The 26,210-nt window shown below is 39.1% G+C and overlaps 1 protein-coding gene across 3 annotated transcripts in view; it reads left to right on the top strand.

Annotated features, from left to right (window-relative positions):
• The first annotated feature begins 625 nt into the window (after nt 1–625).
• TTC1 (tetratricopeptide repeat domain 1) overlaps nt 626–26,210 on the top strand; it is a 47,356-nt gene continuing 21,771 nt past the window's right edge. The window contains exons 1-2 of one of the 3 annotated variants that reach the window (XM_030328350.1): nt 626–678; nt 2,067–2,431. In XM_030328350.1, coding sequence (XP_030184210.1) covers nt 2,099–2,431 — 333 coding nt within the window. In that variant the 5' untranslated portion in view covers nt 626–678; nt 2,067–2,098. Of the gene's footprint in view, nt 850–2,066; nt 2,432–26,210 lie in introns of all 3 variants that reach the window. The other 2 variants (XM_030328348.2, XM_030328349.2) reach the window with 2 other exon arrangements.

Genomic DNA, 26,210 nt, shown 5'->3' with positions numbered 1-26,210 from the left:
AGAACTGAAAAACATTTAGTATTTGTTAATTTAAGATAACAATACACCTATTATATGCCAACATAAATTATCTTGTTATAAATCATTATATTTTCCAAAACAAAAAATGCTATAGTGAAGAGTGGCATTGTTTTATTTATGCAAGTCTCTTGCTTAACAGAAGACTACTGGATTCTCAGAGCTCCTTCTGCATTCAAGCCGTTGCGCGATCACATGACACAGCCTCTGGAAAACACTGTATATTCATGAAAGAAGTGTGGGAAAGGCAAATTTAGTGTTATTATGAAAACTGTTTTGTTCTAGCAATGGACCCCTTGAAAGGCACACTTTGAGAATCATTGGAGAGAAAATTTTATTTTGGACAGGGTTTATGCTTCAGGATTCCTTTATACATTGTTAGCATAAGAGGTCAGAGTGACGGAGTAAATGGAACAGCTTGGAGACGACCTTTTTACCTCAGGTGCTGAGTAATGCGGACTCTCGCCGTAACCCAAGATGGTAACTTCCGCCTGCATTTCAGTCCGTACAATGGCGTCACACACCGCGACAGCGACGTGCTTTCTCCCTGAGGGTGCCACTACATTTCCCAGGATGCTTTGCTAACAGTGATGCCATTGGTTGGCGCCGACGGAAGTGCACTTGGCTGAACGGAAATAGAAGATTTTAGAGGCTGGGAAGGTGAGGACGAGAGGAGCTGGGGAGCTGTGAGTGCCACCTGGGGCTGTCCGCTTAAGGCGTGGGGGACTCAGAGTACAAACTGTTGGGAAGCGTAGGGTGGCCTCTTCTTAACCCTGGGGACTCAAACTCCTGCATTCTTCCACTAGACCTGGAAACAGGGGAAACAAAACTGTGAGTGGAGGCTAAGTCTTAGTATTAAGGTCTTGTTTTTTGAAGTTTTCTTGGGACGAGCTGGGACGAATTCGGGCTCTTGTCGCGACACAAGGGGCGTTGGCGTGATTTTGCTGTGACCAGAGGGGTGAGGGGTGGAGCTGCTGACGGTCTGACTCAGCTTCTACAGCAGTGGTTCTCAATTGGCTGTACATTAGAATCACCTGGGATGCCTTTTTTTTTTAAAAATACGAGTATCCTGGGCCTACGCCAGACGCCAAAATCAGAATCTGTGGAGGATAAGATCTGGGTAGCAGTACTTGCTAAAGCGTCCCGAGTATTATTGTGTTTAGCCAAGGTTGAGAACCACTCTTTTCGTGCCTGAGTCCTGATTAGGACCAGCTGCGCCACGATTTCCTTTACACTATAACCTGCGTGGGCTCTACAGCGCGCACTTGGGTGAATTTGACAATCGCTGTTTTGGCACTGATTGCATTTTAAGCACCGTCAGATACTTATTCTTGAGCTTCGTATCGTGGTGCTGGAAAGGCCCGTATTTTTATTTTTATTATTTTATTTTATTTTATTTTTTTACGACCTGGCTATTCGTTCTGAATAAAGGTTAGGGGCGTTTCATTTTTCTTACTTTTGTTTTAGCTTATGCCTATTTTTTACAACCCTGACAAAATTTGAGCAGTGGAAAAAGGAAGAGTCACATTAAAATCGTTCTCTTTTGTTGCTTATCTGAAGTTCTGAAAGGGGTGTCAGTTAAAATGATGTTTGGCATTATTTATGGGTTTATAACCAAATTTTTCTTTATAATAATTTCAATGAAAGGAAGTTAAGGTGTGTTTTGGGGTTTTGATGTATAAATTTGTTTAGGTGTAATAGGTAGGATCTTTTTTTAATACAGGTTTCCCCTGCTGTCTCAAAAGTTGAGCGTTTATCAAACCTTTCCTGAGCCAAAATGGCATAAAATAAAGATTATCTACACACCCACCACCCCTTGCTTTCCAAAAGGTCGAGTTATACCAGTTTGCTTTTACAAAGACCTGCATTAATATTTACATGTTTTCACTAAAAGAAATCTGAAGGGGATTTTCACTTTTACGAAAAGAGCTATTGCCATGCTAATGTACCATGCTAATGTTAAAAGCGAAGTGGCATAAGGCAGACTTTTGGAAAGTGGTGGATACCTGTATAAGCACCATTACCTAACATATTTTCTCTTTTCCCAGAACTTCAGCTTCACCTTCCTCACTGATCCAGCATGGGGGAGAAGTCAGAAAACTGTAGGGTTCCAGAGGATCTTTTCAATGGTTTGAAAGTTACAGATCCCCAGGAAGCAGAGTGTGCTAGCCCTCCAGTTTCTAATACCAAAGATCACCATTTCCAGAGCAAGTTGCTCAAGGATGTTGAAGCCCATCCCCAGGAGGACCAGGGAGAAGAGGAGTGTTTTCATGACCCTAGCACCTCATTTGAAAAGGAGGAGCCAGGAGTGGACAGGGTTGAGAACAAACCTGATGATAATGTGAATTCCTCTGAACTAGATGAAGAATACCTAATAGAACTGGAAAAAAACATGCCAGATGAAGAGAAACAGGTAAATATTTATTGTGCACTATCTGCCACGATAAACTGCTTTTTAAAATGAATAAATGTGTTTGATACTGTATCACAGATTGGGTCATCTGTGCTGAAAGAGTTACTTGCCCATCTGTGTCCTTATTGCTTTAGTAGTGATGGAGCTGAGATAAATCAGCACGGAGTGTGTCTGCTTAACAGATTTCCTTTTTTTTTTTTTTTTTTTTTTTGGTCAACTTTGAGTTCTTCTGTTTGCCTCATATAATATTATAACATCTGTATATACCTTTTAGCTTTTTTTTTTAAATGGCCTTTTTGGTGGTTGGCTGCTGAAATTCCTGTAAGCAACGTTTTTTGGTTAGACTTTAGAATTATGGTATGCTGCTTGTTTGTATTAATCCCTTGATAGCAAAAAAAAAAAAAAAAAAAAATGACTGCCTGAATATTCTGGTGGTGGTTTGGTTGCAGAGGGCAGTGACTCGGCCCTGTATTGTTTACATAACATTCTTGAGAAATAGACTTGTATATGATAGTAGTTATCATTTGTTAAGCACCTATAATTTGCCAGCCACTAAACTTAGAAAGTTGTGTTTTCATGTTATCTTTACAACACACGTATGAAACATGTACTGTTAGCATTTCCCATAAGAGAACAGAACTTAGTAACTTGCCCAAGATCACACATGTAATAAATGGCAGAACTGATTCTCAAACCCAGGTCTGATTCCAAAGTATAATGTAGCATTTAATAACAAAAACAGCTGTCTTTCTACAAAGCAAATACACTAATACAATGTACATTTTCCTGCTTCTTTGCCCCTGGGCCACATCCTTAACTGGGCAAGCCTTCACTTTTGGAGACAGAAGTCTTGGTATCCTCCACATATCCTTCCTTCTCATCTCCTAATCGAGGTCATCTGAAGAGTTACCATAATATCTGAGTTCCTTGTCTGCAAGGAACTTGAATGAGATTTGTAGCTTAGGCTTCTGAACAACTCACTCACTGAACAGGTTATGATACATTGGTAATGGGCAGGGATTCTGAATGTGCACTGTAACGGTGGGAATTGGGAAGTAATGTGACATGGAGCATCTTGTCTCTCCTTGGGCATTTTTCATTATTAAGTCTATTGGTTTTATTTTATTTTTTATTTTTTTGAGAGAGAGTATGTGCACACCCATGCAAGTGGGGAAAAGGGCAGAGAGAATCTTAAGCAGGCTCCATGCTGTCAGAGCCTGATATGGGGTTCCATCACACAACCGTGAGATTGTGACCTGAGCCAAAATCAAGAGTCGGACGCTTAACCGCCTGAGCCACCCACACACCCCAAGTCTATTAGTTTTAACATGCATGTGTTAGCTTTTGTGCTAGTGTGATAGGATAAAATAACAATGGCTTAGAAGAGAAGGACAAAGGGCAAAATGAACCAATTTCATAAACTACCTCAGCAGAAATGGCTCAGAAAATTAAATCACATACTGTTCAATAATTAGGGAAATGATTTTCCAGAAAGTGTTTGATTCATATCACAGGTGCAGGCTTTTTAGAAGCATTGATTAAATGTCTGTGTTAAAATGTTAGCAATGCCCTTCTGATACCTTAATGTGTTTTACCCTGATGGTGAATTTTCTACTGTGCCATTGGTTTGACAGTTGTGTGATTTGACTCGAGATGTTACATACTCTGCCTCCCATTCCCAATTTAGTAAAACTTTGTGTCTCCTGGCCAGGAATCACATTTTAAGTTCTATAAATATTTAAAACAATTACTTTTATTGCCTCTAAGTTGAATATCCTAAATGGCACAATGACTTTTAAACTTTTTTCTTCCTTTTAAAAGTTAAGATATAACTTACATATAGTGAAACTGTTTACATTCTGTGTACAGTTCAGTGAGTCTTGACAACTGTATGCACCTGTGTAACTCACACCATTATTAGGATCCAGAACATAACCATCATTCCAGAAACTCCCATTGTGTGCATCACCACTCATTCTGTCCCTGCACCCCCACCAACCCAGGGACCCACTGCTCTGGTTCCTATTCCATAGGTTGGTTTTTTCCTATTCTAGACTTTTGTGTAAATATAATCACTTTTCAGATATAAACATTTTGTATTTTATATTTGTGTATCAACTTGTATGTTTTTGTAGCTTAATTTGAAAATTTGTAACAATATCTCTTAGAAACAACATGCTGTGGTGATAGCCATTGTTATTTTATAGAAATGTAAACCATTAATTCCACTAAGGAAACAACCTCCAAGAGTGCAGACTACCTTTACCTAATTGTGGTACTACTCTCTTGGGTATTTTTCTGGTGTTTTGATAAATATCTTTATGAAATTATTAGGAAACCAGCAAAACAGATGAAGAAATCTCTCTTCACTGCACACATGGTTTGCTTTTATAGGTCACTAGGAACAGGATACCTTTAAACTTGATTCTTTTAAAATAGAGTTGAGATAATTCAACGACAACAAAATAAACACAAATTGCCAAAAAATGTGAACAGATTTTTAGCCTCACTAATAGTGTTTAAGTGCAGATTAAAACATTACGTCTCGATTTATCTGATGTCAGCAATGAGAGGACATAAAGAGTGCTTGTGCTAATTTTGGGAGTTTAAAGTGCTATGTCATTTCTGTGGGATATAGGCATCACATTTTTAGTATGAATATTTCTTTAGACTAAGGCTATCAATAGAACCTTTTGCAATGATGGGAATGTTCTATGTATACTCTGTTCAGTATGGTAGCTACTGGCCGTGATCAACCACATTTTAATAGTCATCAGCTGTGGAGCATTTGAAATGTGGCTAGTAGAGATGAGGAACTGAATTTTACAATTTTTAGTCATTTATTTTAAGGAAGTTATTAGAGATGTGTACAGATGTATACATAAAGATGTGTCACAGGGGCGCCTGGGTGGCGCAGTCGGTTAAGCATCCGACTTCAGCCAGGTCACGATCTTGCGGTCCGTGAGTTCGAGCCCCGCGTCGGGCTCTGGGCTGATGGCTCGGAGCCTGGAGCCTGTTTCCGATTCTGTGTCTCCCTCTCTCTCTGCCCCTCGCCCATTCATGCTCTGTCTCTCTCTGTCCCAAAAATAATAAATAAACGTTGAAAAAAAAATTTAAAATAAAAAAAAAAGATGTGTCACAACATCATTCATAATTTTGAACATTAGAAATGATGTTCAACAGAGGGTATTACTTTAAACAGTTTTGCCATTTTTATGCAGTAGCATGTAATGCAGTCATTAAAATGAAAGGTAAATCTTAATATTGATGTGGAAAAAATACCTGTTAATTGAATTAAGCAGGTGTGATAATATGGCTTATAATAACAATTATGTACTTGGGTTTGTCCCAGTTCCTAGCAGAGTTCCTAAACCCTTGGAATTTCCTAATAAGAAATAAGGGTGTGTTTTGTTATTTATAACCAGCCCCTTTCAACCACACACACATAGGAGCTTTCCAAAAATCACCTCAAGAATGAGGTCTGGTTGTCAGAGTTTGGAGCTTTCAGCCCCACCTCTGGGGAGGGGACAGAGGCTGGAGGTTGAGTTAATCACTAGTGACCAATGATTTGACCAGTGGTGCTTATGTACTGAAACCTCCATTAAAACCCCAGGGGCACCTGGGTGGCTCAGTTAAGCGCTCAGGTCATGATCTCACAGGTTGTGAGTTCGAGCCCTGCGTCGGGCTCTGTGCTGACATTGCAAAGCCTGGAGCCCACTTCGAGTTCTGTGTCTCCCTCTTTCTCTGCCCTCTGTCATCCTCTCTCTCTGTCTCTCAAAAGTAAATATTTTTTAAAAATTAAAAAGCCATTTTAGTACTATGAGTGTGCAGATAGAATTGAAGTCTGCCTTAAATCTTCAGGAAAAGACCATCTAATTCTAAAAGTAGCATGCAGTATCAGTCATAGTAACAGCCATGTGCTAAACTAAATAAAATACCCTAATATTGTGCACTTACCAAAGTACTCAGCTAGTTTTGTTTTGTTCTTTTTTTTTTTTTTTTTTTTTAATGTTTATACTTTTGAGAAAGAGCACAAGCAGGGGAGGGCAGAGAGGGAGGGACACACGGAATCCGAAGCAGACTCCAGGCTCAGCACAGAGCCCGGCACAGGGCTCAAATCCCCAAACCATAAGATCATGACCTGAGCTGAAGTCAGACGCCTAACTGACTGAGCCACCCAAGGGCTCCTGTTTTGTTTTGTTCTTTGATCCTAGGTATCTAATTCTTGTCTTCATAGAACATTAAAGAAAATCTATGTTTTGCTGTCAGCAGAAATGAATGTGTTCACACTAAAATATAAGTTACTAACCTTCATTATATAACAAAACTAAACAGTGGGGGAAATTTGGAGGGACTTAACAATGGAAGTTACTTCATTTGATTTTATAAATATTAAAATATTTGGGTATCTCTTAAGCTTAATGATGATACAAATTTCTATGCTGTTCACTCAGTTCAACCTCATTTGAAAGTATTTAAATCAGAGTACATTTAAATATTTATTTTCGTTATTTGGTTCATAGACACTTGAGTTTTCTTCTTACCCCCTTTTTCTTAGGAAAAGAACCTCAAACAATTAGCAAATTCTAAATCCTATTGATGAAAAGTTGGGCTTTCTATGATGTAATAAGAGATATGAGATATCTATTTATGGCTGGGTAGGACCAGAAATGCACTTTTGCAGAATGTTTAAACCTGTTTGCTATAATATGGAACAGAAACAGGTTTCCTTCTTAGTCTGTCTAGCACTGGTTAAAGTTTTTCTCAGGAAGTCTTTCATATTATAACTGTTCACTATCTTTTTCTTATAGCATCATCATTTTCCTTTTTGTGGAGTGAAAATTGGAGTAGCTACTAAATATATTAAGGGTAATCCTCCAGAAAGGCACTAGGAGATGTTTTAGTCACAACAACTTCCATTTGGTTTTGGAAGTTGTTAACATAGCATAATCGATGTTTTTAAATCAAACAAACTGATGGGGCACCTGGATGGCTCAGTCGGTTGAGCATCCAACTTCGGCTCAGGTCATGATCTCGCAGTCTGTGAGTTTGTCATGATCTCGCAGTCTGTGAGTTTGAGCCCCACGTCGGGGTCTGTGCTGACAGCTCAGAGCTTGGAGCCTGCTTCAGATTCTGTCTCCTTCTCTCTCTGCCCCTCCCCCGCTCATGCTCTGTTTCTCACTCTGTCAAAAATAAATAACATTAAAAAATAAATAAACTGAGTATAACTACGATTTGTACTTGAAACTTATGTTTTGGCATTTGAATAAAACAAAAGTACTCAATGAAAAAAAAATTTAAACAAAAGGGTTCAGAGAGCTTCTGAATTGGGTGAACATGTAGAGGTGCAAGGAGGGTGACATACTCAGCATGGAAGCTCAGTGCCCCTTCCTGCATACCGTCTCTTCTGTCTGCCTGTGCCCAGAGTTAGTCTTTTTTTTTTTTAATTTTTTTTAATGTTTATTTATTTTTGAAGGGGAGAGAGACAGAGCATGAGCAGGGGAGGGGCAGAGAGAGGAGGGAGACACAGAATTCAAAGCAGGCTCCAGGCTGTGAGCTGTCAGCACAGAGACCGACATGGGGCTTGATCTCACGAGCCGTGAGATCATGACCTGAGCCGAAGTTGGACGCTTAACCGACTGAGCCACCCAGGGGCCCCAGAGTTACAGTCTTTAGAATAAAACAGTAATCTAGTAAGTGAACTGTTTTCTTGAGTTCTGGGAGTCTCTTTAGCAAATTAATTGCAGCTGAGAAGGAAGTCATGGGAACTTCCAGTTTATAGCCCAAGGGTCAAAAGCAGAGGTGACAACCTTGACTGGCAGTTGGCATCTGAAGTAGGGGTGGGGTTGGGAGCAAGTCCTTAATTTGTGGGATCTGATGCGTCTCCAGGTGGAGTGTGTCCAAAGTGAGTGAAAACGCAGGGCAGCATCTGGTGTCTGCTGTAGAGTTGGAGTTGTTGGTGCAGGGGAAACTCCCACACGTCTGGTCACAGAAGTGTTCGGTGTGTTGGCAGGAAGTATAGTATTTGAAGTATAGTTGACATACAGAGTTCTATTAGGTTTAGGTGGACAACATAGTGATTTAACAGTTCCACACATTACTCAGTTCTTGCCATGGTAGTGCTTACCAGTAAGTCTGTCAGCATACAAAGTTATTACGGTATTATTGACTGTATTCCCTATGCTGTGCTTTTCATCCCTGTGACTTATTTATAACTGGAAGTTTGAACCTCTTAATCCACTTCACCTGTTTTATTCTCTACTTTTTTTTTATACGGTAAGTGCACATCACATTTATAATCAACAACACAAGTAATTCCATTTTGAGAATATAAATAAAAATTGATTCTTTATCACCAGCATGGACTTTTTACCAGAGCACAGAAAGCTGACCTTTGAGGATTTGGAAAGAAATGCTATTATAGGATCTGTGTATGTTTCTCTTCAGGTAGAATCAAGTATCAATAGCTAAAGCCTGTTATTCAAGCTGACTTGACTTGCCCCGTGGCTGAGAAGATAATCCAGGCTCAATTGGAGTTCCAGTTCTCACCAGAACTCCTAAATCAGTAATGGAGAAGGGGAGGGAGAGTAGGCAAAAACAAAAACAAGAGTAATGGAGGAAGAAGGCAGCTAAGATTTTTAAAAACAGGCAAAATCTTTTAAGGAAAGCACTGCGTGTGTGTGTGTGTGTGTGTCAGCAGTATATCTTAAGTATTTGTGAAAACCTAAATGTTGACATGACTATTCAGAGGAATGGGATTTTAGCACACATTTGAGATGTACTGGAACTGTGAAGCAAATAAGTGCTTCTCAGAGGTGTGGCTGATGTAAAGGACAAATCTGGTAGCAGATGAGAATTGTTGTTATGATATTATGATACAAAGATGCTTTATAGTATCAGAACCTATAGAACATACTGCATAGGGCTGATCCTGTGAGAAAATCACCTTTTATGGGCTACTTGTCACAGTGGAGTTTAGCCGTATGTAAATTCCCTAGATAATTCTTACGCGCTCACTGAAGTTTGAAGACCACTGTCTTAAGGCCTTGCACATCATCTTCCTTCACTCAATAGCTGTTGAATAAATACTATGATTATCTCTCCTGTGAAGGTCAGTAATTGATCTTATGAGTTACAGAGAGTTTATCTCATTCATTTATTTATTCCAGAAATACTTGGATTTCTTCCACATGCCACGAATTGTTTGAAGCCCTTAGGGATACAGTGGTAAACAGGATGAGAGGGTTTCTCTTCTCTCCTAGCTGCTATATGCTAGTTGGGAGGTATAAAAAATTTTTAAGATGAAGTGATGTAGGGGTGGGGTTGGAAGGATGGGGAGGACTACTTTAGATTGGCTGGTCAGGAAAAGCCTTCTCTGGAGAGGTTGTAGATCAGCAAAGACTTGGAGGGAAAAAGTCAAATGTGTGACAATCAGAGAGGGAAATGTTCCATGCAATGGGGCAAAGTAGTATACAGCATGATTTCTTAGCTTCAGCTACTGGGTGGATGGTGATTCCATTTACAAATATGGAGAAGATGGAGGGACTTAGAGTTCATTAGGGCTCTAGTGATGTAATTCTTGCTATAAATGAAAAGTTTATTTGTAAGCCAAAGTGCAGAGGTAGTTACTTTAATGGGTTGGCTCCCTTCTACCAGTTGTTTGCCCATGGTATTCATTTGTAAATAGGTACACCCATAGATCCATTTAAGTACAGAAGTCTGTGTTTGGTAAATGTGGACTCAGAGCACAAGATTTCTGGGATTTTAAAGTGTATTTTGAGAGGAAGAGAAAGAGTGAGCGAGAGAGCTCTTGGGGGATGGGGGTGGGGCAGAGAGAGAATACGAAGCAGGCTCCATGCTGCCTGACATGGGGCTTGAACTCACGAACCATGAGATCATGACCTGAGCTGAAACCAAGAGTCGGGTGCTTAACCGACTGAGCCACCCAGGCACCCCAAGATTTCTGGGATTTTAAAACATTTTCCTTAGGCTCTGAAGACATAAAGGATTATTCTTTCCTTCAAGACTTTATCTCTAGCCAGAGACCATTATTGAAGTATTGTTTGGAACAGAAGTTCTTCATCAGTTATTTCCCTCTCATTTTTCCTTAATCTCACTGTACTTAATCCTTTTGATTTCCATGTTTCTGCCTTCTCATTGCATTATTTTCATAATTGTTATCAATGGTGCTGTAGCAGTGGGCCTGTTTGCAGGGAACATTCTTGTGGTTGCTTCCAAAAAGTTTTCAGTAACTTTTCTATAGTGGCCTGCATATTCTGTTAACCTTATGACAAAACTCTTTCTGATTTGTTTTTTCCTTTTTAATGGGCATCCTTTTGAATTAAGGTTGCCATATTTATTGATTTCTTAAAGTTTACTAGTATTGGATTTAACAAACACTGTTAACAAATGATTAAATAAAATCCTAGAGTTTAAGAATTGGAAAGACCTTAGATTTCTGATCCTGAGTTTAAGTCAGGGGAAATAACTTTTCCAAAATTTTTACTCCCAAAACATTTGGAAGTTAGTGGGATAATTTTAGATTGTTTGCTGATGAAACAGTTAAAGTGGCATTCAGCATTCCTTGTGTTTATTAAGGAAGATCACTTTATGTAGATCAATGGTTCTCAAACTGTATAGTGCCTAAGAGTCACAGGAAATTTATTAATCATGCAAAGCCCTGAGAAGTGTGTGATAGCACAGACTTGTGAGGTGGCAGCCAGGAATCTGCTTTAACAAACATCTCCAGGTCATTTTGTTATAGGTAGAACTGTGGTCACTCTTTGGGAGACAGAAAGCCAGATTGACAAATACGACCAAGCTTCCAAAACGCAAGTATAACCAGTATACTGACTGCATCTCACATCAGAAGAGTTGACTCATGGGATGTTTTTCTTTTATCTTCCTCTTTGCTCAGGTTCTATAAAAGGTTTGTTGGGCTGAATTTAAACAGTACTAAAATAAGGAAATTTATTTCTATTAAATTGAATTTTGGGAAATAGAACTTTCTGAACTAAGAAACAAGGAAATATTTCCAAGATTAGTTCCTTATAGGTCAGTCATCTATCCTGAGAAAGATAAGACTTAGTGAGAGGTCAGATTCTCACTACAGCTCAAATCCAGAGAACCTCCCTCCAGACTCCCTAGAAGACTTCTAAAAGTAACTTGTGGAAAAAACAAATATGTCTGTATGTGTGAAGCAAATGATGTCTGATTTCAAAGAAAACAAAACTGAAGCTGGTCTTCTTTTTAATGATAAAGGAATTCCCTTCAGGATCATTTGTAGGATGGGTGTCTCCAGTCCTTTCAGTGTGTAGTTGTTCCACCCCACCTAGATAAGACTGAAGCAGCAATGGTACTTGTGCCTCCATTTTCCAACCCTTTAGTAAGTGTGTGGCTTTTTTAACCTTCTCTTTGACCATTTTGTGATCTTTGAACACAGTGCTTGACTTAAAAGTTTATTTTATAGCAATTACTTTACAAAACTGCAGGGGGAAGCAGAGACCTGCTGATAGATTTACAATATGGAAATTAACCTGCTGATGTGAATCTCTTGATTTTCTCGTTATCTATTAAATCTGTGATCGTTGCAGGATCGTTAAATGAATTTTTTAAATGTATTTAATGCAAGTTTTTTATCATTTAATGATAGAAGGAGTATATATAAGCTCCAAATTGTTTCTTTTGTATTCACTGATCTTAAGAATAGGGAATATTCCTAGCTAGCACTGAAAAGGTGGTTGTTTCATGATTAATAAGGGAATTAAGGAGCACCTTCTGACATTTGCCAGTTTACACCAAAATTAAAGTTGTATCAACTTAAATTCTCTAGGATTTGAGTTACAGTTGGAAAGCTATTCCTCACACTGAGATTAAAGAGGAATTCATGGGGCGCCTGGGTGGCTCAGTCGGTTAAGCGTCTGACTTCAGCTCAGGTCACGATCTCGCAGTCCGTGAGTTCGAGCCCCGCGTCAGGCTCTGGGCTGATGGCTCAGAGCCTGGAGCCTGTTTCCGATTCTGTGTCTCCCTCTCTCTCTGCCCCTCCCCCGTTCATGCTCTGTCTCTCTCTGTCCCAAAAATAAATAAACGTTGAAAAAAAAAATTAAAAAAAAAAAAAAAGAGGAATTCACCTGTATCTTCTTCCAATACTTATATGGTTTCACTTTTTATATTTAGATCTCCAGTCTACTTGGAGTTTGCTCTTGTGTAAGATGCAACATATATTCTAGTTTTGTCTTTTTCCAAATGACTACCAAGTTGTCCCAGCACCATTTTTAAAAGTCTACTCTTGCCTCAATGATTTGATTAAATTTTAATATCAACTCAGACTGAGTTTGTATTTTTTTTTCCAAATGCTCACCTTCCACCTGTTAAATTATCAGTTAAAACCTAACTTAGTTTATAGTGGTATCATTAATCAAAGTAACCACATTTAGACATGGGTTAGATCACCATTGAAAGATCTCAGTAGCAATGAAATTTTTTTTTTTAATTTTTTTAATGTTTATTTATTTTTGGGAGAGAGAGAGTAGGGGAGTGGTAGAGAGAGAGGGAGACACAGAATCCAAAGCAGGCTCCAGGCTCTTAGCTGTCAGCACAGAGCCCGACACGGGGCTCGAACCCACGAACCATGAGATCATGACCTGAGCTGAAGTCAGACGCTTCATGGACTGAGCCACCCGGGCGCCCCTCAGTGGTGATGAAATTTAAAAATAACTGCAGAGCAGCACCTGGGTGGCTCAGTCTGTGAACTGTCTGACTTGATTTTTGGCTCAGGTCATGATCTCATGATCATGAGATCGAGCCCTGTGTCGGGCTCCGTGATGGGCGTGGAGCCTGCTTAAGATTCTCTCTTTCCTTCTCCCTCTGCTCCTCCCCACCTCAAAAAATAAGAAATAACTAGATAAATGATTAGTTTAAAAGTATAGAATGTTGGGATCGTGTTTTGCAATATAATACTTCAAAGTTGTTTTGTCTTTAAGAAAATACAGTTCTCTCTATTCTGTGATATTCTTTTACCCTATAATCCAAGAACATTGTTCCCTGGAAAATAGAATAAAATAAGATCCTAGCATATCTATATTTGTGAAGGCAAAGAATAGATTTTAAACATTTGCAAACTGAATTAGTCTGTCTGCAAAGAACTCATTTTGCTAATTCAGTGGAAAATGGCCTTGGGTTACCTATAGAAAAACAACTGAAGATCTGTGGTGCGAGTCCCTGATTCAGTGAGGTAAAGGTTTATTGTTTGTTTGTTTGTTTGTTTATTTTTAATGTTTGTTTATTTTGAAAGAGAGCACATGCCTATGAGCAGGGGGAGGGGCAGAGAGAGGAGAGAGAGAACTCCCAAGCTGACTCCTGCTGTCAATGTAGAACCTGTCACTGGGCCCAAACTCATGAACCATGACATCGTGGCCTGATCCAGAATCAAGAGTCAGATGCTCAACCAACAGCCACCTAGGTGCCCAGTAAAGGTTTATTTTTAACATAGTTCTCAAAACAACTCGAAGTGAGTTCTCTGGGACTGGATGACATGTTCTAAAGCACTGTCATCCTCTTTACAAGTGTCTTAATTCTTGATAGCAAGGGGATTAAAAATATTTTAAAATTTAAATTTAATTTTTAAAAATTAAAATTAGTGCCTTTTATGTTAGATAATTTTTTAGTGTACCGTTGTAATATTTCTAATATTTAAACTGTTTCTTAGCTAAATTTATTTAGTGGTTGCTGTATAGATTTATATTATGCATCCTATTAGAGTCTAGTTTAGTTTAATACTTTGTAATTCCAGTAAAATATAGAAATTTTGCTTCAGGATAACTGTTTCTTCTTCCTTGGTGCCACCATTGTCATATACATTATATCAATTATATGTTGTAAACTCATCCACAAAGTATTGTAATTAGTCTTTTTTGTCTTTTAAAGAAATTGAGAAAATAATGTATTTATAGAACCATTTCTAAATTTTTTTAACGTTTATTTTTGAGAGAGAGCACGAGCAGGGGAGGGGCAGAGAGAGAGGGAGACACAGAACAGAATCCAAAGCAGGCTCCAGGCTGTGAACTGTCAGCACAGAGCCCAACGTGGGGCTCGAACTCACAGACTGTGAGATCATGACCTGAGCCAAAGTTGGAAGCTTAACTGACTGAGCCAGCCACCCAGGTCTCCCTATAGAACCATTTCTAAAGCTTTTCATTTCTCCAAGTCGATTTGAGTTACCGTCTGGTATTTCCTTCTAGTCCAAAGGATTTCCTTTAGTATGTCTTGTAAGGGAGGTTTGGTAGCACTATTTCTGTCTTTATCTGTGAATGTCTTTATTTTGCCTTCATTTTGAGGTACGGTCTTGCTGCATATCTAATTCTTGGTTGACAGTTTTTTTCTTTCAACATTTTGAGTATGTCATCACACTGATTTCTTTGGCGAGAAATCAGATAATAATAATACTGTTGTTCTGAACCTGATAAGTTGTTTTCCTTCTGTTCGTTCAGATTTTCTCTTTGTCTTTCAACATTCTGACTCTGGTGGTTCTAGATACGGATCTATGTACTTGGGGTTCATTGAGCTGCTTGGATCTTTAGATTAACATTTTTCATCAACATTTTGAAGATTTCAGCCATTATTTCTTCAACTATTTCTTCTGTCCCCTTTCTGGGACTCTCAACACATATTGTGAGGGCTCTTCATTTTTCACCATCTTTTTTCTGCTCTCAGTTCTTCAGATTGGGTGTCTATTGCTCTACCTTGAATTTTATTTAATTTTCATGCCAGTTCAAATCTCCTTTCTATGAATTTTTCATTTCAGTTATTGGACTTTTCAACTTTTTCCTTTTAAATAATTTTTGTCCTTTTGTCATGGTTCTCTTTTTTTATTTTTTTTTTATATTTTATTTTATTATTTTATTTTATTTATTTTATTTTATTTTATTTTATTTTATTTTATTTTATTTTATTTTTTTTTATTTTATTTTATTTTATTTTATTTTATTTTATTTTAAATATATGAAATTTATTGTCAAATTGGTTACCATACAACACCCAGTGCTAATCCCAAAAGGTGCCCTCCTCAATACCCATCACCCACCCTCCCCTCCCTCCTACCCACCATCAACCCTCAGTTTGTTCTCAGTTTTTAAGAGTTTCTTATGCTTTGGCTCTCTCCCACTCTAACCTCTTTTTTTTTTTCCTTCCCCTCCCCCGTGGGTTTCTGTTAAGTTTCTCAGGATCCACATAAGAGTGAAACCATATGGTATCTGTCTTTCTCTGTATGGCTTATTTCACTTAGCATCACACTCTCCAGTTCCATCCACGTTGCTACAAAGGGCCATATTTCATTCTTTCTCATTGCCACGTAGTACTCCATTGTGTATATAAACCACAAATTTTTTTATCCATTCATCAGTTGATGGACATTTAGGCTCTTTCCATAATTTGGCTATTGTTGAGAATGCTGCTATAAACATTGGGGTACAAGTGCCCCTATGCATCAGTACTCCTGTATCCCTTGGGTAAATTCCTAGCAGTGCTATTGCTGGGTCATAGGGTAGATCTATTTTTAATTTTTTGAGGAACCTCCACACTGTTTTCCAGAGCGGCTGCAGCAGTTTGCATTCCCACCAACAGTGCAAGAGGGTTCCTGTTTCTCCACATCGTCTCCAGCATCTATAGTATCCTGATTTGTTCATTTTGGCCACTCTGCCTGGCGTGAGGTGATATCTGAGTGTGGTTTTGATTTGTATTTCCCTGATGAGGAGCGACGTTGAGCATCTTTTCATGTGCCTGTTGGCCATATGGATGTCTTCTTTAGAGAAGTGTCTATTCATGTTTTCTGCCCATTTCTTCACTGGGTTATTTGTTTTTCGAGTGTGGAGTTTGGTGAGCTCTTTATAGATTTTGGATACTAGCCCTTTGTCCGGTATGTCATTTGCAAATATCTTTTCCCATTCTGTTGGTTGCCTTTTAGTTTTGTTGGTTGTTTCCTTTGCTGTGCAGAAGCTTTTTATCTTCATAAGGTCCCAGTAGTTCATTTTTGCTTTTAATTCCCTTGCCTTTGGGGATGTGTCAAGTAAGAAATTGCTACGGCTGAGGTCAGAGAGGTCTTTTCCTGCTTTCTCCTCTAGGGTTTTGATGGTTTCCTGTCTCACATTCAGGTCCTTTATCCATTTTGAGTTTATTTTTGTGAATGGTGTGAGAAAGTGGTCTAGTTTCAATCTTCTGCATGTTGCTGTCCAGTTCTCCCATTTGTTAAAGAGACTGTCTTTTTTCCATTGGCTGTTCTTTCCTGCTTTGTCAAAGATGAGTTGGCCATACGTTTGTGGGTCTAGTTCTGGGGTTTCTATTCTATTCCATTGGTCTATGTGTCTGTTTTTGTGCTAATAGTTCTCTTTTTTTAATCATTGTCATGGTTTCATTTAAGTCTTTAAACACAATTTTCTTTAGTTCTTTGAACATGTTTATAGCTGCTTTCAAGTCTTTGCTAGATCTAAAATCGGTGATATTCAGATATTTCTGTTTACTGCTCTTTTTGTTTTTGTTTTTGTTTTTTTCCTGGTTGTGGGTCAAATTTCTCTGTCTCTTTGTATACCTTACAATTTTTTGTTAAAACTGGACATTTTAAGTAGGGATGTAACAGCTCTGGATTCTGTCCTCTACCACCACCTTCCCTGCTTGCATTATTTTTCCTGTTGCTTTTTTGCAACTGTTGCTTTTTACCTAGTCTCAAGCTGTACAGTCCATTTCTCCTGGTGTCTGTGTGGCCACTGACAGCTCTGCTCAGCTGGGTTTTGTTTTTGTCCTTTTCTTGCTGATATTTTTAAGTATGGCTTTCTTGGGGTTGCTCTTGTTTCTGCACAGCTTAGTGGTCAGCCGATAACTGGTCAGAGATTATGTTCAAACAGCTCAAACCAACAAGGCTTCCACCTACTGATCTGTGTGTGGATTTAGAAGTGTAGTACAATTTTAGGGAATTTTCAGGTCAGCCCAGCTGGACCCTCTTGTGTCTCCTCAGCATAGGTGCACAGGTTCCTGATAGGACAAGCGTGCATGAATAGCTTTGGTCCTCTTCATTGCTGCCAGGCTTGCGCACCATCTCCAGTCCATTAGGGGTACAAGGAGAGCTTATCAGGTACCTCTGTGACTGCCTCTTCTGTCTCCCTGTTACATTTCTGCTTGGTCCATGGGTCCCTTATTTGCCCAGCCAGGGCCACAACCACAGATTAGTAGGACCCCTGACTTTCCCTGTTTGCTTACCACTCAGATTGCTGCTTATTTCTGACAGTACCACTGGGCATGGATTATTTCACCTCCGGTTTGAATCAGCTCAGACTCCTCAAGCAGTGGTGCTGCTGGTTCTTCATGTCCTTCCTTGCTCTATTAGAACTACGGTGTCAAATGATGGGAGGAAGAAGGGGAGCAGGTCCTTGCAAGGAAGCCACAGATTTCACGGCTGTTTTCTGAAGTTCAGTAGTTTTTCACGAGTGTTACTCACTTTGCTGTAAGCTTTTAGTCAATTTTTAGGACACTGAAACGGCTGGTGTTAATCATTTTGTCCAATTTATAGTTATTTTTTACGTTTGCCACATCAGAAGTCCCATCCAGTATTGAGTTTTGATCTGTTCAAATATTTATACATTAAAATTAAACCAGAAATGATGAGGAAAAAATTAAGCCTTAAAATGGATTACAAATAGAATGAAATTAATGTGATCAAAATGATCACATAGAAAAGATAATTCCAGTAACTTTAAGCACAGTACTCTGGCTGTTTACCCTTAGTAGGATATATTTTAAAGTTACAAAGAACTGCAATGAGGGGTGCCTGGGTGGCTCAGTAGGTTCAGCATGCAAGTCTTGATTTCTCTCATGGTTGTGAGATCGAGCCCTGTGTCAGGCTCTGCGCTGAGCTCGGAGCCTGTTTGGGATTCTCTCTCTCCCTCTCTGCCCCTTCCCTGCTTGTGCACGTGCTCTTTCTTTCTCTCTCTAAGATAAAAAAATTAATTTAAAAAATTGTTTTAAAGAACTGCAATGAAATCTTGAACTTTAAATAGTAGGTTCATCATAGGTACTGATATTCATATAGTAACTTCAGAACTTTTCTGTTAATTTTAGGATAGAGCAAATGAGTAAATATATTGCTGTTACTGGGAACCAGAGTTTTCAGTGTGGGAGAAAGTGAGGAAGAATCTGGTGGCGTTCACTTGTCTGACTGCATACAAGATTTCATGTTTATGTATTCTTTGACTTGTGGCTTTTTTGTTTTTTTGTTTTTTAAAGTTGTATCTCCTGGATTTCTTACTGAGAGGACCTAAAAACAATGACTTGCTAGTAACAGGGAACGTACTAGCATCCAGATCTTGGTTTCTAAATACCATTCCCCATCAGAAGGATCCAGGACTCCTTGGAAAAATGGCTGATTCCAAGGCTGGAGCAGGCGTAGTACAAAGTATCATATCTGGAACACGGTATGCACTGGCAGCAAAGTCCACCCATAGGAACCCCTGGAAGTGAGCTGGGAGATTTAGGAGCCTGGTCTAAATCCTGGAGCCCCTTGGGAGGAAAGGTGCAATCAGCCAAGGGCCTGGACAGGGGCCCCTCTTGCCTTGGTCTGAAGGCTGCACAATGTTGTATTACCCATTGAAGCATTAAGTAACATTCCAAACATTCTGCAGTGTTTGTACACATATGTATTATATAGTTATAATTATATAGTTATGTAATATATACCAAATTAGAGGTGACAAGGTACAGTGCAGTCACAGAAAGGTCACGCAGGGAAGGAAGTGAAAGGTGGCTCTGGGGAGGACATATGGTTTGTGTGACTTTGAAAACCCGGAAAATACTGTTTTTGGGAAAACAGTTGGGAAGAAAATATGGAAGAGAAACAAGTGCATTCCAAGGTGGGGATGCATATACAAAGGAATGGAATGAAGGATAAAAGATAAGCGTGGTAGGTGTTGAGAGACAGTGAAGAGATCAGACTGTCTAAAGGAAGGACTTGTGTTGGGTGGTAGTGAGAGGTAAGGTGAAGTAGATGGGAATACAAGTTTGGTGTAGTTTAAAAAAAATAGAAAACCAAGAGATATCTGATCTTGATTTTCTTACCTGTAAAATGGGTCATTTAATACTTTCATGCTCACATCTGAGAATTGCCCTGCAAAAAGCAAATGAGCTAATGTATGTGACTGCAGATTTTAAGAAGTAACGTGCTGTATCCTGATACAAGTTATATTAAATTTTGAACACCAGGCTGAAAAGTTTGCAGTTGGGGTAATAACTGCTGAAATAAACTCCATTCATCACGAGCATTATCTCTTTGGGGTTTTCCTTGACAGCTCCTGTGATGATTTACAATGCAGAATAATGTCACTGTTTCTTCCTGAGTTTTCCATGATGGGGAGGAGTACTGAGTAAAGAGCTCTGTAAAATTTCTTTGGTTTCCATTGTTATGGAAATAAAATTCTAGAGCAGATATTTCTCTGTGAAGCCTCTGGAATGTGTTAAAAGACCTTGTGGAAGGGCACCTACCTGGCTGGCTCAGTCAGTAGAGTATGCGACTCTTGGTCTCTGGGGTCGTGAATGTAAGCCCCACATTGAATATAAAGTTTACTTTAAGGGACCCCTGGGTGGTTCAGTTAGTTAAGCGTCCAACTTCAGTTAGGTGGTGATCTCACATTTTGTGAGTTCAATCCCCTCCGCTTTGGGCTCTGCACTGATAGTTCAGAGCCGGGAACCTGCTTTGGATTCTGTCTATCTCGCTGTCTGTCTCTCTCTCAAAAAAAAAAAAAAAAGGACATTGTAGAGACATATGACAGGGCTCCTAACCACATTATACGTTATACCAGAACCTGGAACAATTTGAACCTGGTAATGCTGCTGAATGTCAACACCACCAGCTCATTTATGTGTGTATGTTCTTGGCATTTAGCATGCTAAATAAGACTCATGATACAATCTGTGCTTGGATTCCAGTAATATTACACAGTATGCGTGCCGTCTTTTGGAGAAAGAGAATGTTCTGGCAGCAGCATAAACCCTAGTCTTTGTACTGGGATCAAGATAGTCCCTTGGCACAGCTGGGAGTAGTGCAGCTTTCTCCTAAATGTACTATTTTTAGCTGTTTCCAAGGAGATATTCAGCATGATAGTGATAATTGCGTTAATCCTCAATTTACACAATCTGTGGAAACAGCAGCTCTTTTCCAGTGTTTACTACTTAATGGGTCACTGAGTTGTGATTTGTCAGCTGAAAAAATAAAAAGCCTTCCTTTGAATAATTGGCTTCAGAAATATGATCTGGATCTCTTCCCTCTGCCAGTTCAACCTTTAGTCCTGGTTACAGAGACACTGAGCATAGCATAATGTTTAAACTTGTGGAATCACTATGTTGTACACCTGAAACTTAATGTAACATTGTGTGTTAGCTACACTCAAGTAAAAAAATATAGTTTGAAAAAAGACACTGTGAGCTTTTCCCAGACTGCCTGCTCAGGCTGGCCATCATCATTAATTCCTTCTGGTATACCTTGGATCTAAGTTTTGCCTACTGGTATGTCAGTCAGTGTTCTAAATTTACCAAAGAGTGATTAAACTCTTAACATACGCGCGCGTGCGAGTGCACACACACGCACACACACAACACCCCACACGAGTCTGATCTGGCAGTCTGAGTGATTCATCTGTGTTCATAAAACATTCCTGATGAGTTTGCAATGGAGAACAGATTATAGCTTACAAAGTAGCTTGAAATTAGAGTTAAAACAGAGACTGAAAGTTCAGAATGGATATTAAACTCTGGTAACTTGATGAGTTGTTCTTCACTAAAGAATTTTTGTTTTTGCAATAGCCTTTTAAAATACAGGGGCGCCTGGGTGGCGCAGTCGTTTAAGCGTCCGACTTCAGCCAGGTCACGATCTCGCGGTCCGTGAGTTTGAGCCCCGCGTCAGGCTCTGGGCTGATGGCTCAGAGCCTGGAGCCTGTTTCCGATTCTGTGTCTCCCTCTCTCTCTGCCCCTCCCCCATTCATGCTCTGTCTCTCTGTCCCAAAAATAAATAAACGTTGAAAAAAAAAAAAATTTTTTTTAAAAATATATTAAAGACCTTTAGGACCTGTGATGCATTTATTCGTATGATTATGTAATTTTCTCTTTTAACTTATTAATATGCTACCTTACATTAATATGTATTCTAATGTCAAACTTTTCACCGTTAGAACCTAATTGGCCAGTTATGCATTTTGTGTGTATGAATTAAAAACCGACCATGAATTTGCTATTATTTATAGGGCTGTAATTTTACCTTAATTAAAATTGTTTTATAATCTTTTTCATACCCCCTTCACTCATGTCTCCCACCCCCTAACCCCACCTCTGGCAATTGCCAATCTATTCTCTGTTTCTATGAGCTTGGGATTTTTTTGTGTTTTATTGTTTAGGTTCCACATATAAGAAAAATCATATTTATCTTTTCCTTCATTTAGGGTAATGCCCTCGAGATCAATTTATGTTATTGCAAATGGCAAGATTCCATCTTTTTATGGCTGAATAATATTCAGTTGTGTGTATATATACATCACAATTTCTTTTTCTTCTTGTTTTTTTGTTTGTTTTGTTTTTACTAGGTAAAGAACTTTATTAACCTTGTTTCAAACTTTATCCCCAGGCTTCTTCAGCTTAATTCACTGCAAAGAATGAATTGCATATAAGCAAAAACTAAAAAGAGCTGCATTGTCCCAGAGGCTTGGGCTTAAAAATATTAGAGATCCATGAACAGAATTTTAAAAAGCAGTCATAAAATAGCAGCTCCCAGTAACTTCTTCAAGTTTTATCTTCTCCAGAAGCTGACTCAGTTCAGTTTGCTTCATTCTTGGAAGCTTCATCAAAAACTTTCCACAGGATCTGGAACTTCATCCTCCTCCTCCTCTCTGGTAGCTAGTGGTTCTTCTCCATCCGCAGATCGTGCGGGCAAAGCTTTAGCCCGTCTCTTCTTAAACTAGTCAGACCATCTGCACCGCGCTGGTTTAAGATCCTGGGGAGCATTTCTGTCAGCTCCTTTGTCTCAGCATGCCCTGTGATGTTGAAAAGTGTTCGCTGCCAAGAATGGCTGGACTTTAGGGTTGTTAAAGTGGATCACTATACCTCGGTTTGTGAACGTATTCGCTTCTTCAATCCCAGAGATACTGTTTACCCCCAACTTCTTTAAGGAGAACTGAAGTTTTTTATCATGTCGCCATTCCGTGATCCCCCTTCTTTCAGTGAGCTGCACACTCTGCTTGCAGTTTGGCAAGTTTACCCTGGTTCGTGATAGTTTCTTTCATCTTTTGGGGGCAGAAATGGAACCGAGCAGGGGACTAGGGTTAGCGCTCAGGGAGTCTTGGGCAGAGAAGCTAAGGTGGTCACACGTGGGGGTGCAAGGTGGTAGCTAGAAGGAGGCTGGAATGAGGCCCAATCCACAATTTATCCCTTCATCCGTTGACTGACACTTAGGTTTCCGTATCTTGGCTATTGTAAATAATGCTGCAGTGAGCATAAGGGTGCATATATCTCTTCAAGTTAGTGCTTTCATTTTCTTTGGCTAAATACCCCGAAGTGGAATATGGGTCCTATGGTAATTCCTGGGTCATATGGTCATATGGTAATGCCATTTTTATTTTTTTTAAGGAAACTCCATACAATTTTCCATAGTGATTGTGCCAATTTACATTCCCACCAACAGTGCATAAGGGTTCTTTTCTCCACATCCTCAACATTTGTTTCTTGTTTTTGTTTTTTTAAGTAATAACCATTCTAGCAAGTGTGAGTGTTATTTCATTGTGGTTTTTATTTGCATTTCCCTGATGATTAATGATGTTGAACATCTTTTCATGTACTTATTGGCCATCTGTATGTCTTTGGAAAAAAGTCTGTTCACATCTTCTGCCCATTTTTTAATCTGATTGGTTTTTTTGCTATTAAGTTGTGTGAGTTGTTTATATAGTTTGGATATTAACCCTTTATTAGATATATGATTTGCCAACATTTTCTCCCATTCAGTAGGTTGCCTTTTCATTTTGTTCATGGTTTCCTTTGCTGAGCAGAAGATTTTTCAGTTTGATATAGCCCCACTTGTTTATTTTTGCCTTTTTTGCCTTCGCTTTTGGTGTCAGATTCAGAAAATCATCAGCAAGATCTGTGTCAAGGAACTTACTGCCTGTATGCTCTTCTAGAAATTTTTTATGGTTTCAGGTGTTACATTAAAGTCTTAATCCATTGTGAGTTAATTTTTGTGTAGAATGTGAGACAGTGGTCCAGTTTCATTCTTTCACAATGTGGCTGTCCAGTTTTCCCAACACCATCTATCGAACAGACTGTCCTTTCCCCATTGTATATTCTTGGCTCTTTTGTCATAAATTAATTGACTGCATATGCATGCATTTATTTCTTGCCTCTGTTTTCCATTGATCTATGCGTCAGTTTTTATGCTAATACCATACTATTTTAATTAGTATAGCTTTGTAATATAGCTTGAAATCGGACCATGATGCCTCCAGCTTTGTTCTTCTTTGTCAGGGTTGCTTTGGCTCTTCAGGGTTGAAATAACTTTTTTTGAGTACAGTTGACACACTATGTTACATTAGTTTCAGGTGTACAACATAGTGATCCACCAAGTTTATACATTATGCTATCTATGTTCACCACAATTGTAGCTACCATCTGTCTCCATATATTGCTATTATAATATCATTGACTATGTTCCTTATGCTGTGCCTTTTAATCCTGTGACTTATTCATTCCATAACTGGAAGCCTGTATTTCCCTCTGCCCTTGACCTGTTTTGCCCAACCCCCTACACCCCTCCTCACTGGTAGCTGCCAGTTCTCTGTATTTATAGGTCTGATTCCGCTTTTTGTTTGTTGATTCGTTTGTTTTTGTTTAGGTTCCACTTATGACTGAAATCATATGGTATTTGTCTTCCTCTGTCTGACTTATACCACTTAGCATAATACCTGCTAGGTCCATCCATATTGTCTCAAATGGCACTATTTCATCCTTTTTATGGCTGCATAATATTCCCCTGTGTATATATAACATATCTTCCTTATCTATTCATTTAGGTTGCTTCCATATCATGGCTGTTTTTTGAAAACCTCCACACTGGCTGTACCAGTTTACATTCCCACCAACAGTGTACAAGGGTTCCTTTTCTTCACATGTTATTTCTTATCTTTTTGATTTTAGCCATTCTAGCAGGTGTAAGATGATGTCTCGTTTTGATTTACATTTCCCTGATGATTAGTAATGTTGAGCATCTTTTATGTGTCTGTTGGCCATCTGTATGTCTTCTTGAAAAGACTTTTAGCCGAACTTGTTATGGAGTTTTCTTTGCTTCCAGCATCCAACTCCCCTTCCTAGCTGGAAGAATTCTTCTGCATTGTAGTCTTGTTCAGGGGTCTTACCCCGTGTTCCTCATTCCATTCTCTGACAGCCAAGGCATGTGAGCTATGCTTGGCTTATTGGATGCTCCTAAGCAAGACTTTGAATTTCGATTGGGGCAAAGAAAAGGAAATAGTTAGGATTTATTTGCTCCTATTACAGCCCTTCCACTAAAAGACAGTTAGGGAAGCCTAACTGAGCCTGGGTGGCTCAGACAGTTAAGCGTCTGGCTCTTGCTTTCGGCTCGGGTCATGGTCTTGTGGTTCGTGGGTTCAGGCCCACATCGGGCTCTGTGCTGATGATGTGGAGCCTGCTTGGGATTCTCTCTCTCACTCTCGCTCTCGCTCTGTGCTCCCCCGCTCCCCCCCCCCCCGAAAAATAAATAAAATAAAATAAAATAAAATAAAATAAAATAAAATAAAATAAAATAAAATAAAATAAAATAAATAAATAAAAAGACAGTTAATGCTTTCTTGCTTCTTGACTTAACAGAGCTGCCTTGAATCCTGCCCATTTTCTAAGCCTGTGTTTTTAGGCCTCCCAGTGATTCTGTGAGTACCAGTATCTTTCCAGTGAATCTTCCCTCTTTAAAATTTTTTTACCTGGGGCGCCTGGGTGGCTTAGTTGGTTGAGCGTCCAACTTCAGCTCAGGTCATGATCTCACATTCTGTGAGTTCGAGCCCCGCATCAGGCTCTGTGCTGACAGCTCAGAACCTGGAGCCCGCTTCAGATTCTGTGTCACCCCCTCTCTCTACCCCTGCCCCCTGCTCATGCTCTGTCTCTCTCTCTCTCTCTCTCAAAAATAAATAGAAACATTAAAATTTTTTTTACCTAAGATACAGTCTTTTTTGCTTGCATCCATAAATTGTGATACCATAGAGAACATTACGACCTCTCTCCTAGGTAATACTAGGTAACGAAGTGTGACCATATTCTTATATTTTGATTCCCATCACCATCACCCATATTATTTTCTTGTATTCCCTTAGAATAGCCCTGTTCCAGATATGTTATATTTTAGAATGAATTATTATATCTGTCGTATATCTGACACATAGTAGATACCATAAAAATGAGATTGATTTTATACTCACCTTTTAGTTTCTTTACTGAGCTTCATCATCTAGAGTATAATAATGCATTTGGGAAGCACCCTGGTCTCAACAGTGTGTTCACAAATCTATAGACATATTTTTAATTTGGTTCCTAATCTTTTTTTATATATACATTTTTTAAAGCATTTATGTATGTATGTATGTATGTATGTATGTATGTATTTATTTATTTATTTATTTATTGTGAGGTCCGGGGGGGAATGAGAGAGAATGGGTATCCCAAGCAGGCTTCACGCTGCAGCACACAGCCCAACACGGGGCTC

The sequence above is a fragment of the Lynx canadensis genome, chromosome A1 (assembly GCF_007474595.2).
Source record: "Lynx canadensis isolate LIC74 chromosome A1, mLynCan4.pri.v2, whole genome shotgun sequence".
Lineage (NCBI taxonomy): Eukaryota > Metazoa > Chordata > Mammalia > Carnivora > Felidae > Lynx > Lynx canadensis.
Note: the sequence above shows the minus strand (reverse complement) of the source record. Positions and strands in the feature narration are given on the sequence as shown.